This window comes from Cyprinodon tularosa, unplaced genomic scaffold, assembly GCF_016077235.1.
Source record: "Cyprinodon tularosa strain WSP-4 unplaced genomic scaffold, ASM1607723v1 ctg746, whole genome shotgun sequence".
NCBI classification, from domain to species: Eukaryota; Metazoa; Chordata; class Actinopteri; order Cyprinodontiformes; family Cyprinodontidae; genus Cyprinodon; species Cyprinodon tularosa.
Window position 1 is genome coordinate 270,001 of NW_024039503.1, and position 12,582 is coordinate 282,582.

Below are 12,582 nucleotides of genomic sequence, written 5' to 3' on the forward strand. Positions count from 1 at the left end.
AACTGCTGCTTTTCCCTCTTTAGGGAGTCCTCAGAGGAAGTGCCTGCAAGACCAACGTCTTTATCATCATGTTTGTCATCAGATTTTAAAACTACAAATATGCAAATAAATGCAATTAAAGGAAGAAATTTCCCTATGTTCTGTTTTAATTTCAAAGATATAGTTGGGGTGAAACCTGAGAATGTAGCAGGAGCAGTGGACACAAACTGCTTCCCAGTGTCTTTAGCCATGACCCGCCGCTCGCTCTCCTTTTTAACGGGAGCATTCTCCTTCTCTATCAGCACAAAGTTGAAGTCTTTCCCTGAAGCCTCGTAACTTGTCGGACTGCTGGGTCTCACTACGAAACATAAGGCAAGTTGTTCCACCTTTAATAAAGTACTTTACAGGAAAATTACTTCATAATTAAAGACTTTTAGAAAAATGTATGCATCACATTAAAAGAAGAAAAGAAGATTAGCATTTAAAACATGTACAGATGGCAAGTACTTCTGGTTTTGCATTTTATCATTATTTATATTCCTTTTAGTTTCAATATATCTGTAGAGCAGCTTGGTTTTTAAAGCACTTGATAAATAAGCAAATGATGATGATGATGCATCATATATTGGTATGTTTCTTTGAATAAGTGATATAAGGGAACAAGGGAACAAACCTTAAAAAAAACTTTTTTTTTTGCTAAACATTGCTTCATCTAAGTTCAGCTTGGTAAAAAAAAAAAAAAAAAAAAAGATGAGAAAGTTGTCTGCCTGCTCACCTGTAGGGGAACTTAATCCAGGGGCATTTTTCTGCACTCCATAAACTGCAAAAACATTAAAATACATCTTACATAACAGTACATCTGAGCATCAGGTTTTATTCTGATAGCATGAGAAGTAAAAAAAAATGCTCAGGTTCTTGGGGTCTTTGGTTTACCTATCTGTGAGCTGCACCCAGTGGGTGAAAGAACTGCTGGACCAGTCAGGTTGTTCTGCACGCCATACACTGGCAATAGGATGGAGAGAAACAGCAAACAGTGAAAATGTGAAAAACCCAGATGGAAAATCTATGTGGGCTTTAAAACTGGAGGCCGAGGCTGACCGGAGCTGCTGACAGACTGTCCGGCGTTCATAGAGGGAGCGCTGAGGGTCAGGTTGTTCTGGACTCCTGAACCTGACAGAACACAACAGAACCATTTGTTTAATTTTTGTCACCAGAAAAAACTTTCTAAAGTATCTCCCATGTTGAAAATGCAACAACCTCACGATTACTAAGAAAAACAACCATAAGCCCGATGCACATTCAAAGAATGAACCAAATGTTAAAATGTTTCCTGCAGCTGCTTTTTCAGTTTGGAAAAGTAACTGTTAACAAGAAGGTACACAGATTACATTCATTAAATACATTTATAGATTAGTCACTGATTCCTGGAAGTAATCTAGAAGTTCTAGCAAAGATTCCCAAAGGTTCTGAAAACAATCAGTAAAGCTTGTTTGTTTGTTTTGCTTTGAACTTTTCTGATTGTTGTCCTAAAAATTGTACCATAGTCGACTCATGACCCAAATTATTGTAATATTAGTTGACAAACATTTACACAGCTTTAATACCTATAGTATTTGGCTATGTACATTTTAAGTGGTGATTTTATACAATTTAACATAAAAGTTTTTTGTCTGGTTTAAGTTCTATAAATGATCCATACTGGTTGATCAAGGACCCCGACTATGGAAACCAGTAACACCCATTTCATTGCATAAAATGGGAATAAAACCAACCTTGTAGCATCGCCAAAGTAAGAAGGTTCATCTATCTGGGGTAGGTGAGTGTTTTTATCTCTCTTTTGTTTCTTTTATACCAATCAAATGAAGATATTTCTTTGTTTAAATGGTGACTGACCTGCCTGGTAAAGATGGGAGGTGGTGGATAAGTTGTTGGGGTTTGTGTTAAAGCTGTATCCACTGCTCATGTCTCCTGACCAAACGCTGCTGTACGGCTCTAAAATACAACACAAATACAATGTGATTTTATTTTTCTGATTAGCAGGGAGGAATATTCATCTTGAGCTGAATGACTGAACCTGAGGAGCTCTCAGGTGTGGCCTTAGTTTCCACGCTGGCCTTCTTGGGAATGGGGAGCGTGTTGTTGGGGGACTGAGTGGGACTGGTGCTGGTGGAGCAGTTCCCCCTCAGTAAGCGCTTCACGTCATCCAGCTCCGTCCCTGCCAGGAAAACACACCATCCCCTTCTTTATGATTATGTTTTTAATGTCTCATCACTACAGCTTAAAATGAAGAGCATCAGCTTGGAGGCTTCCAGGTCAAGATGTTGGAATCACATCATTTACTCACATCTTGCTGGCGGTGAAGCGCTTTGAAGCCTGGCTCTGATCTCACTCTCTAAAAACAAAAACTTATTCTTTATCTATGATCTAAGGCAGATTATTATAATTACTTCAGACTATGCAGCAATAAAGCCTGAGCTGAAATGTCATTAGTTCACCTCTGCTTTGAGTTCTCCCTCTAGAGGTTGCAGTCGGCATTGCATTTGAACTCCCTGCAAAATTGCAAAACAATCACCGTAATAAAAAACAAATACATGACTTCAATCCATTATACTTCATAACAATCCCAGAATTTATATGGAAATTTGTTTTTAACTTACCGTAATCTTTCCTGCTGTACTCCAAAGAAGAATCCGAGCTTTCTGAAACACAATAATTGATCACTGCTGCACTTTATGGAATGGAAATGTTCATTTCATGTCTGAAAGCTGCACTAAATGAAATTTTGTATACACAGAGTATATACATAGAGTGTATACAAAATGACAATAAAAGATGTCTAACAATATAAATATGAGAACTTGAACCTGAAACTGCAAACAGCTGGATGCCGACTCACCGTCAAAGACGTCTGCCAGAGCAGCTGCCATGGTTGTTACGCTCCTCCTCTCCTTCGGAGCAGGTGAGTAGGCCATGGCGGAGGATGATGACCCCTTCCTCCCCTCCTTGGTCCCTCCTAAGGAGTAGCTCACAGCACCGAGACCACCTTCTTTTTTTCCTTCTCTGCCTCCGCTTCCAAAACTGTAGGACATGCTGGAGGATCCTCCTCCTCTGGCCTCTTTGGACCCCTCTCCTTTACTTGAGGACGCTGTGGCCCCCGGGGCCAAAAACCGCCCCCCAGAGGAAGCTTCTACAGCGGTGATGCTGAAGCCCCCAGAGTCCTTAGCGGCTTTGGATCCACGGCGATGGGAGCTGCTGGCTCCTTCTGAGCCTCCTTTTGCAACACCTGATCCACCAGAGCTAAGAGAAAAAATCACCTAAAGGTAGAGAAAGAAAAACTTAGATAATAACAAAAGTCTGATCTTATCCGTTTGAAGAGGAATTGCTGCAGCAGACTTTGGGTGATGAGGTGATTGTACAGTTTCTGCATGCTCCATCACTGCATGAAAAGTGGGATTTTCGTCAATATACGGCACTGTAGATTGTCGTGGAACTTCAGGTTAGCGGCAGTTTACGGCAATTTGCAGGCTTCGTCGAAAACTCCCGTAAATTGTCAGAAATTGACGTGGAATTTCTTAGGCAGTGTTCCCCCCATGCCTCCCCCCCATGGAATTCTAGGGGAGGCTTTAACATGTAAATGAACATGCTGTGAGCTATACAAATGCAAACCAGGGTTGCAGGGGGGGTTTTACCCCAAGTGACATCTTTCTGAGGAAGAAAATCTCTGATACAAAGAGATCAGGCTTAGTATAGCCTCTCACATTTTAGCTTGAATTGATTTATTTAATTAAAGTATAGAGACCAAAACAGATCTTTAGCCGACAGAGCAATACATTTAGAGCAGTAATTATTTTTTTTAAAATTTGCATTTAAGATAAAAAATAAAATGTTGTCTGTCAATATGCTCAATTCACAATTACTTAAGTGGAAAAGTTTCAAGAAATGATTCTGAGATGATTCACTTTATAACATGGCGCATTATCCTGTTGGAAGTAGCCATCAGAAGATTGGTACACTGTGGTCATAAGGTCCGGCCAGGTCAAGATCCGCAATTGCAATTGCACCAAACAGGAAAAAGAACATCGACAAATTCCGGTTCGTCAAATTAAAATATAGCAGCAACAGATCGGTGACTAGAAATTATAGCACAATTCTTATATATATATATATATATATATATATATATATATATATATATATATATATATATATATATATATATATATATATATATATATATATATATATATATATATAAAAAACAAACTAACACCGTTTATTTAAATGATTGGATCCAAACTATTGGTTATTCACCAACGAGGAAGCAGATTTCTCATCTCCATCAAAATATTTATTTTATACCGAGGGACTTAAACTTTAATGAAATCCATTCAAAAGAAACTTCTTATTACAGGAATGAAAAGAGATGCTGAGTTTGGAAATAGTGAACAAGTTCATTAAAAAAAAAGCAGTTTTGAATTATCCTTATCCCCGTTACAAAAATCTACAAAAATATATATATATATTTGGGCAGAAACTGAACATATGCTGGATGATGGTGGGATTTTTTTAATATGTCATATTAAATTAAGCGCTCACAGGGTTCATACAGGAATGAGTGACTCTAATTTAATGCTATTTAAATGCTATTAGAAATGATTTTAATACCATCAACAAGAATCATGTACACAAGTTATTAGTGTACATGAAATATGAAGGAGCTGCAAGCAGAGTTCCATGACTCCTGTATGTATGTAAACACACACACACACACATATATACGTATATAAATATCCTCTAGCTTTTTCTCCGCCTGGAGCGATATAATATATCTGACGAAATTGTTTTTATAAGCATTTTTTATTAAAGAATTATAAATGCTTCGATAAACATATTTAAATAATTTTAGTGCCAATTAAGGCCTTGATTTAAAAAAAAAAAAAAGAATGATTTTTTAATTATTTTTATTGATCCGCGGAAACTCTGGTTCATCTCGCGCATGCTCTGTACGATCTCCAAGAAACTTAGAGCGGCGGGGTCTGGATCCACAATGGAGGATGCTGCTTTGCTTTGTGCAGGCGGTCTGGAGCGTCTGGATTTCGGGGTAAAACTCCTCTTGGACGCGATGGCGACTCTGAATCGAACAAGAAGAACTCAAAGAAGAGATGCTAGCGGTAAATATATGTTCGATTACTGCCTGCTAAGCTAAAAGCAGCCTAGCCTAAGCTACCGGCTAATAGCAGCCTAGCTATTAGCCTATCTAGCCTAGCCTTGCAAGAACAAGCTTTATTAAAGTGTATTTTTTGTGATTACAGGAAGCAGTATGCCGTCTTAACAACTCGGAGACTAATTGCAGGCGCTATGAACCGGAGCAAGGGTAAGATTTAAAGAATATGCTTTCATTCTGCGGTAAAAGGCAATGGATACGGATAGATACCGATCATAGCTTTTACATTTTGTTTTCACAGACTACTGTCGCCTCACAATGAGGCGGTGACCTCCTATTTGCTCGGAGCCATAATCAGCAAGTCCAGATTTGCACGATGTTGATAAAGACGACATTGTGTGTAAGTGACTTGTTTTAATGTTTTCTCCTTCCTTGTTACTGTGACTTGCGTTTGATTTTTTATTTATACCACTCTCATTTAATTGTTTTCCAGCTGCCTGTAAGACGTATTTTCAGACGGTACGCAGGAGCTTCAGATATACGCTGCCAGCCAACACGCTGCGTGCGGAGGCTATCTGCTCGGAGTCGGACCAGAAGAAAGAGGGTAAGACTTTATTTGGTGACTATTTTTCAGGTGCATTAATAGATGTGTTGTGTCCATGCGCAGTGCGCTGATTCATTGTTTTTTTTTTTTCAGCTGCTGAAAGCGAGGCAGAGTGTGCTAACAGATGAGGAAGTGGAACTCTGGAAGTCCGCGTTCCTCGGCGGTGTCTCTGGATGGATTGTACGGTCGCCGCCATTTCGTAGGCCGGATCTCACTGAACTCTGTGTTAAGCTGCAGTCCCGGTTAGAAGCGATGCCGAAGAACAGGGCCACGCACAGTAGGCGTCTGCACATCGGACCTGCCTCGGAGGGAATGCTGCCAGTTACCTCCAACCCCGAGGAAGCAAACGGACCCTTCACGGACTTTTAATTTTTAGAAACGCATGTGTTTGGATACGCGTTGTATATAGTTGTGTGTGTTTCAATAAAGCTCTTTCTTTGCATAAACAGCTTCCTGCAAATGTTCATTTCCTGTATAAATTCATTCATGTCCTTGATGGTAGCCTAATAATTGTGTAGTAGTGTAGGATAACATAAATACACAGCATATGAATGAATAAATATATGAATGAATAAATATATATATATATATGAATAAATATATATATGTAAATATATATATATGCCAACCAATCACGAGCGACTTTACTTGTTTAAAAAGAAGTGGTTCCGTCCAATACTCAGTAAGAAAATTAAAGCCTGGCGTGGCCACGTGTGGTTTTGCTGCCAATCACGAGCGATTTCACTTGTTTGAGAATAGTGGTTTCAGCCAATACTGAGATGGTTATTCAAGCCAGACCTGGCCAGCCGCGCGGGTTTGCTGCATTTATATGCTAATTAGGGCCATTAGTACAGCTGATCGCTCTCCACATACGTCACGGTACGTTTTCGACAATTTGTGGCACGACAAACGCGGACAAGCACGGGTTGCAAATTGTCGGAAACTGACGAAAATCAGGCAGATCTGCGGGAGTTTACGGGGGTTTACGGGGACGAAAATCTCACTTTTCATGCAGTGCATGCTGTTATTTGCATTTTTTTATAATTGTATTAGTAAATAAGCAGGTGTTATAGACTTTGTCTTGAAAATGTTTCATTTAATCTGAATATGCCTTTTTTTTTATTAATTGGTTTTTTTCACTCTTTTTATTCTTTCTTTTATATGCTCCTGTGTTTACCTTTATTATTTATTTCCATACTTGCTGAATTTCTCCTCTATAGGACAATAAAGATCTTTTCCTTCTAAAAACACTCAACTACCAATGCTAATATATCCTATAAAGTAATACTCCATTTTTTTTTGGAGACATTCCCAAACCGCATGTCTTAACATGCTTTATTACTGTAAACCTTTGCATCCCTTCACTTTGATAGCAGAGTAATTTATCACATGCACATATTTCTGCTGCTGCTGCCCTCGCTAATAACGCTTTTTTTTCTTATCCAACTGAAAATGAAAAACTGTCAGCTAGATGTCTTTAAAGATTGATGAATCGTTTTTACTTTTCACCTGAATGTAGAGGCCCGATTACAACATATAAATAGGATTTTTTTCCCCCCTTATACTTAAAGTTTGCCTTCTATTTGGGATTATAAAGCATAAATAAGAAATTCAGAAAGGCTTTTATAGTCAGCAAGTAAACCAAACACCTTTAAATCTCTGTAATATAAAAAACAACAGGAACAACTAGTGACAAACTATTTAGTTAGAAAATAACCCATAAAAATATGAACTCACTTCTCAAATAATACTAGACAAAGCTAAAGCAATATATTGAGAAAACAAGCAGCTTATTGTATCATCATATTGTCTAGAAAATCATATCATTTCACAAAAGGTAATTTTTATATACTTAACACCATTCATATATTACATTTTAATGTATTCTTTATAGTTTCAGATGTTATTAATATATTAAAATATATCAAAATAATTATATTAGAACTATTTTACAGATTATTTATTTCCAGTTAGTACTACTGCAGCACCTGCAGCAGTTATTTAGCTAAAATGAACCCTATCGGCTAACAGCCTTTAAGTCCTGAAATGAAATAAAAAACATCTGATGTGTTCGTTTATCTCTGCAGGCTTCATCTATGTTAGCACCAAAGCTTTCTGTCTATGTCCAAGTAAGGATGGCCTCCAAATAAATGTTAAAGGAACAGGAGTCATTTGGATTTGTTAAAATTATTATTTATAGGAAATATTTAGATGTTTATTGTTTCCAGTTTGGGTCCCATTTGCTTGGGGTTAAAACCCTGCTGCTATTCTAATGATTTTTATTTTATTGGGTTTGAGTTTGGATTATTTCCTGGTTGTTTTATTTATGTCCATTTATGTCAAGGGTCACTTTTAACTACCCAACATAAAATAAAATTAGTCAAAAGATAAATTAAAGATTTATTGGTTCAAGATAAAAAAAAAAATACTCCATTATTTTTAGAAGTCTTGTACCACTGGTACCACAGTGAAGGGGCCAAAGAGCCACATTTGGCCCCTGATTTAGGGTCTATTCATAAAAGTCTGCTTTGCATTTAGTTGCATTTTCCTCCTGTGATATCCCAGCTTATTTTTTCTCTGATCACTGGTTTATATTTTGTTTATTTCTTATGTCAGTTTCCTCTGCGAATGCTGCCCCTCCCTCAGCTGCTCTACCTTCATTCTGGTTCAGCTGAAGACATTTCCTGGATTAGCCTCTGTGGTTTGCTTGACTTTCACCAACGCTGCCCCAGTATTTAAGCTCTCTTGTGATCTTTTCCCCCACTGGATCCTATGTTCCCTAGTATTCTACACTCATTAAATAATCTGTTCATCCCATTATTACCTTTTTAGGTTCCCTTTATTATCGTCAAACTCCAGGTTTGGCCTCATCTATGCTTCTTGGTTGGCTCCTTTCCCAACCACATCATAAAGTTTTGATTGATTGATTGACTTTATTGATCTTTCAATGAGAAATATACTTGTTACATCAGCTATAATATATATATATATATATATATATATATATATATATATATATATATATATATATATATATATATATATATATATATATATATATATATATATATGGCAGGGTAGTCTTAACAACATAAGGCAGGGTTATTATACACGGTTATTGCACAGTGTATTTATATAGATGGGTATTTTTCTATATAATATCATATAACTATAACATATAACTGATCACATCCCTCCACACGTCTGTAATTAACTGATATGGTACTAATTTTCCATTTTGTAGTGCAAAAGTAAAGCTTACTGTCTGATATGAGTCCAGAGGTTGTTGATTTAGTGACCACTGTAAAAAGTAAAGAAAAGCCAACAGTGAGTAATTAAATCCAACATTACTATGAATTCAGTCTGTCTGGAACCTGTTTATATACTGAACAGATTTTATTAAAATACAAAAATGAAAAGTGAAAATACATTTTGTCCCTGATTCAAACACTTATTTAAAAAAAAAATATTTTTTTTTATTTTAAAAACTAACATGATTTAAACAGAGCCCTGCGATGGACTGGTGACCTGTCCAGGGTGAACTCCACCTATCGCCCATAGACAGCCGGAGACAGGCACCAGCACCCCTTATGACCCCCAGCAGGAATAAAGCATAATGGAAAATGGATGGATGATTTAAAAAAGCATCTCACCTGTGCTACTCGCTGCAGCCCCCCCACCTGAGCTGATCACCTTGACTGTTGTCGCTTGGTCCATCCAGCAGCTGTCAAAAACAAAATATAATAACCCATCATTTAAAGTTATGGAGCTTTCTGGATTGTAAGAACGGAAGATTTTCATTACAATAAGCTCAGGTTTTATTACCACCTGAGGCAGAACTCAGTCATAGATTTCTCAGGTCATATTTCTCTTGCTTTTTTCCTTCAGTGCATCATTCCAGACATCAATCTTTAACCTGAAGCCTCACAGACAGGTGCAGCCGATAATTGTGGTCTTTTTGTGAACTATATAAAGGAATCTTTCATAAAGCAGCTGAGCCAGAGCAGGTGTGAGGTTACAGTCGTGTCAAAAGGAAAGATCAAGTCTCTACCCTAGTTATACATGACAATCAACAATAAAACTTTCTTAAACCAGGTGTTCAATTCAGTTTTTTTTATGTTAAAAAAGCCTTAATCCTCATTTTAAAATGGGAAAGAAATAATGAAGTACATTTGATATTTTAGTTAAATTGAAAGTTACTATGCTGACAACTTTCCACCAATCCTGACAGGTTTTTAAACCAGTTATAGTTTGGATCTTCTGATGTGAAAATTACACACTACTCACTCAAAATGTTATTTACTATAACTTAAAAAAAACACAATTAAAAATTAGTTCTGAAGCTTTTTGCACTGAAACCTTTTAGGTCCACAAAATTACAGAGAAAAATGCTCATGATACCACATTTGAGTATCTCTACGTTACTAATTAACCAAATAGCATGCATCAATAGGATCAACAGTCTTCAAAAGGCTGTTATTTCTAAGTACAGACTTTATAATTTCACCAATAAATTATCACCATTTAATCTATTTTATGAAGATCCCAAACTTGTGGATTTGAAGCCAAAGCTGGATCAGAAAAGGCGGCTTTTCAACCTGCATTAAAGGCAGATTAAATATTAAGCTTTCATCTCAGAGATTCTGGAATATCAAGAATTGCTCAAGTCTTTCCGATATCTGACTGGTATTGTCTGGTGGTTTTGTTTTTCATTGTTATTGTAAAAATAAATCCTGATAGATAAGGAATGATCTAATATTAACAACCAGTATACATTTTTGTATGTAATCAAGTGTTAACATCAATAACAAAAACATAGAGAAAAACATAGCAGGTGTTAAGGTTAATGAGATCGTTTTATCATTAAATATCTGCTTTGTCATAACTGGAGCTTAAACACAGTTTCTATTTTCTTTTGCTTTGCATCCAGCTTAATGCATTTTTTCTTTTTTTTTGTTTTCTCTGGATCTGCTGAAGGTGAATAGAATAATTAGTGATGCATTTCTGGCATTGATTGCTGGTAATGTAAATCTTCCACAGCTATTTGGGAATATAACCGAATAACTTTTAATTTACAAAATGCATACCTGAAAACAAAACAAGAAAAATTGTTAATTATAAGAATTTATGTTCACTTTTTCTAAAGTACTGACTGGATTAGTTTCTGTTATCTGCAAATGCATCACCTACATCTTGCCATATGGAACTTTACTTTTGTATTTTTCTGGTAAAGAAAAAATTTTGATTATGAAAGTTGATTATTTCTGGACCACTTTTAATACGTTACTATTCTTGCATCATTTACCATACTCTAATTTATAGGCCTTCAGTTTCACATTACAGAACTTTTCATTCAGTTGCTGTTTTCTTCTTAAACCTCATTTTAAAATCCCCACTTTAACTTTTAGTTGTTTGCTAATGTTAAAAAAATGCCTTTTGCTTCAGACAATCTTTTCTGATTTGTATATTACTTACTGCTCAGTGATGTCTAAATCAGAAGTTGCTCTAGTTAAACTGCTTTTCACTGTGAAAGTGTGTTTTAAAGAACATAAGAAAGTCTTACTGAATTTAAAAGTTTGAGTTTACCTTTTTGATCAATTCTTCCTCCTCTCCTCCAAGCAGCAGCAGGGAATGAAGCCTGGAAGTCCAGGTGCTCCGTGGAAGCGTTCTGCAGCTCCTGGGTCTCACATACGCCTGTAGAGTTTTTGTATTGGCTTTGTGTGACTCATAGCTTCACTCTACAAGTTGCAACAGGGATCTTGGGGGGTCGTTGCTGCGGCCTGTGTGGAAAAATAACAACCCCAGGCTGAAATAAAGAGCTTAGAAAATAGTTGAGTTTATTGGACAAAAAGATGGGAAAAGATTTCTGTTTGTTTGGGGTAAAGAGCTTGTTTGAGGTTTAAAAGATGAAACAGATTCTGTGTTTTACATGACTGTGAATCTTTAAAGAAAAAAATTAAGTACAGAAATCGCGGAGACAAAAAGTTGAGATTACCGTGAAAAGGAAAAAAAACCCCAATGTTTACATGTTTTTGACTTTTACATTAGCTGTGAGGCGTGCTGAGCTCTGTCCAAGATAGCATCACTTCTCATCTCTGTTATTGTTTTACTGGAGCAGAAAACTGCATTCCTACAAAGCACATTTCCGTTTCTTCTTAAAAAAAATAATAATAAAATTATTTTATAATCAGAAAGAGAAAATTAGTTTTATTTTAATATAAATTGGCCCACATGCAGACCATTGATGCCAAATCAAATAATTTGGTTTGTAAGTATTTGGACTGGTATCACAGGGCAGGAATGAGGGGATCAATGCAATTATTCTCTCTATATACCGGTAATTATATTTATTTATATGATGTCTTGTCATTCTAGGGGATGACATATTAAATGATACAGACAGATTTTATCTAATGATTTTCATTCACTTGTTCTGGATGAGGATGCAGAGACAGCCAGAGATAACTGCCCTGGAAGAAACCTCCAGCAGAACCAGGATCAACTGAGGGACAGAGCAGGGACAGAGAGAGCATAGAGAAACTGATTCAACAGTACTTTCTTTGCGGGAGAAAAAATATTAATGCAGTAGGAGTTCCAATAAAAAAATAAAAAAAACTGTTAACATCCACCTCATTTTGGAAAATTCTCCCTAATTGTGCATACCCAAATGGAAAAGCAAGTAACTTAGGTACTGTGAGCCCAAATTACATGTGTGATACATTATTTGAAAGCTAACACCTTCTAGTTTCTGAATAAATGAAAACTGGGTGAGTAAAACACAACCCGCAACCCGACCCGTTAACACATCAAGTAATAGGCTATAGTACGCTGCGCT

The 12,582-nt window shown here is 36.6% G+C and overlaps 1 protein-coding gene across 4 annotated transcripts in view; it reads right to left on the reverse strand.

Moving 5' to 3' along the window:
* The window catches only part of col17a1a (collagen, type XVII, alpha 1a), a 31,863-nt gene extending 20,373 nt beyond the window's left edge, over positions 1-11,490 (reverse strand). For 2 of the 4 annotated variants that reach the window (XM_038269968.1, XM_038269966.1), the window contains exons 1-13: positions 11,334-11,490; positions 9,397-9,471; positions 2,876-3,288; positions 2,637-2,678; positions 2,475-2,528; positions 2,324-2,371; positions 2,054-2,194; positions 1,873-1,971; positions 1,078-1,149; positions 913-981; positions 755-799; positions 176-337; positions 1-43 (exon numbers count right to left, since the gene is read on the reverse strand). The exon at positions 1-43 is cut by the window's left edge and continues 38 nt beyond it. In XM_038269968.1, the coding sequence (XP_038125896.1) occupies positions 1-43; positions 176-337; positions 755-799; positions 913-981; positions 1,078-1,149; positions 1,873-1,971; positions 2,054-2,194; positions 2,324-2,371; positions 2,475-2,528; positions 2,637-2,678; positions 2,876-3,288; positions 9,397-9,464 (1,256 nt within the window). In that variant the 5' untranslated portion in view covers positions 9,465-9,471; positions 11,334-11,490. Of the gene's footprint in view, positions 47-175; positions 338-754; positions 800-912; positions 982-1,077; positions 1,150-1,872; positions 1,972-2,053; positions 2,195-2,323; positions 2,372-2,474; positions 2,529-2,636; positions 2,679-2,875; positions 3,294-9,009; positions 9,049-9,396; positions 9,472-11,333 lie in introns of all 4 variants that reach the window. The other 2 variants (XM_038269969.1, XM_038269967.1) reach the window with 2 other exon arrangements.
* Positions 11,491-12,582: the final 1,092 nt, after the last annotated feature.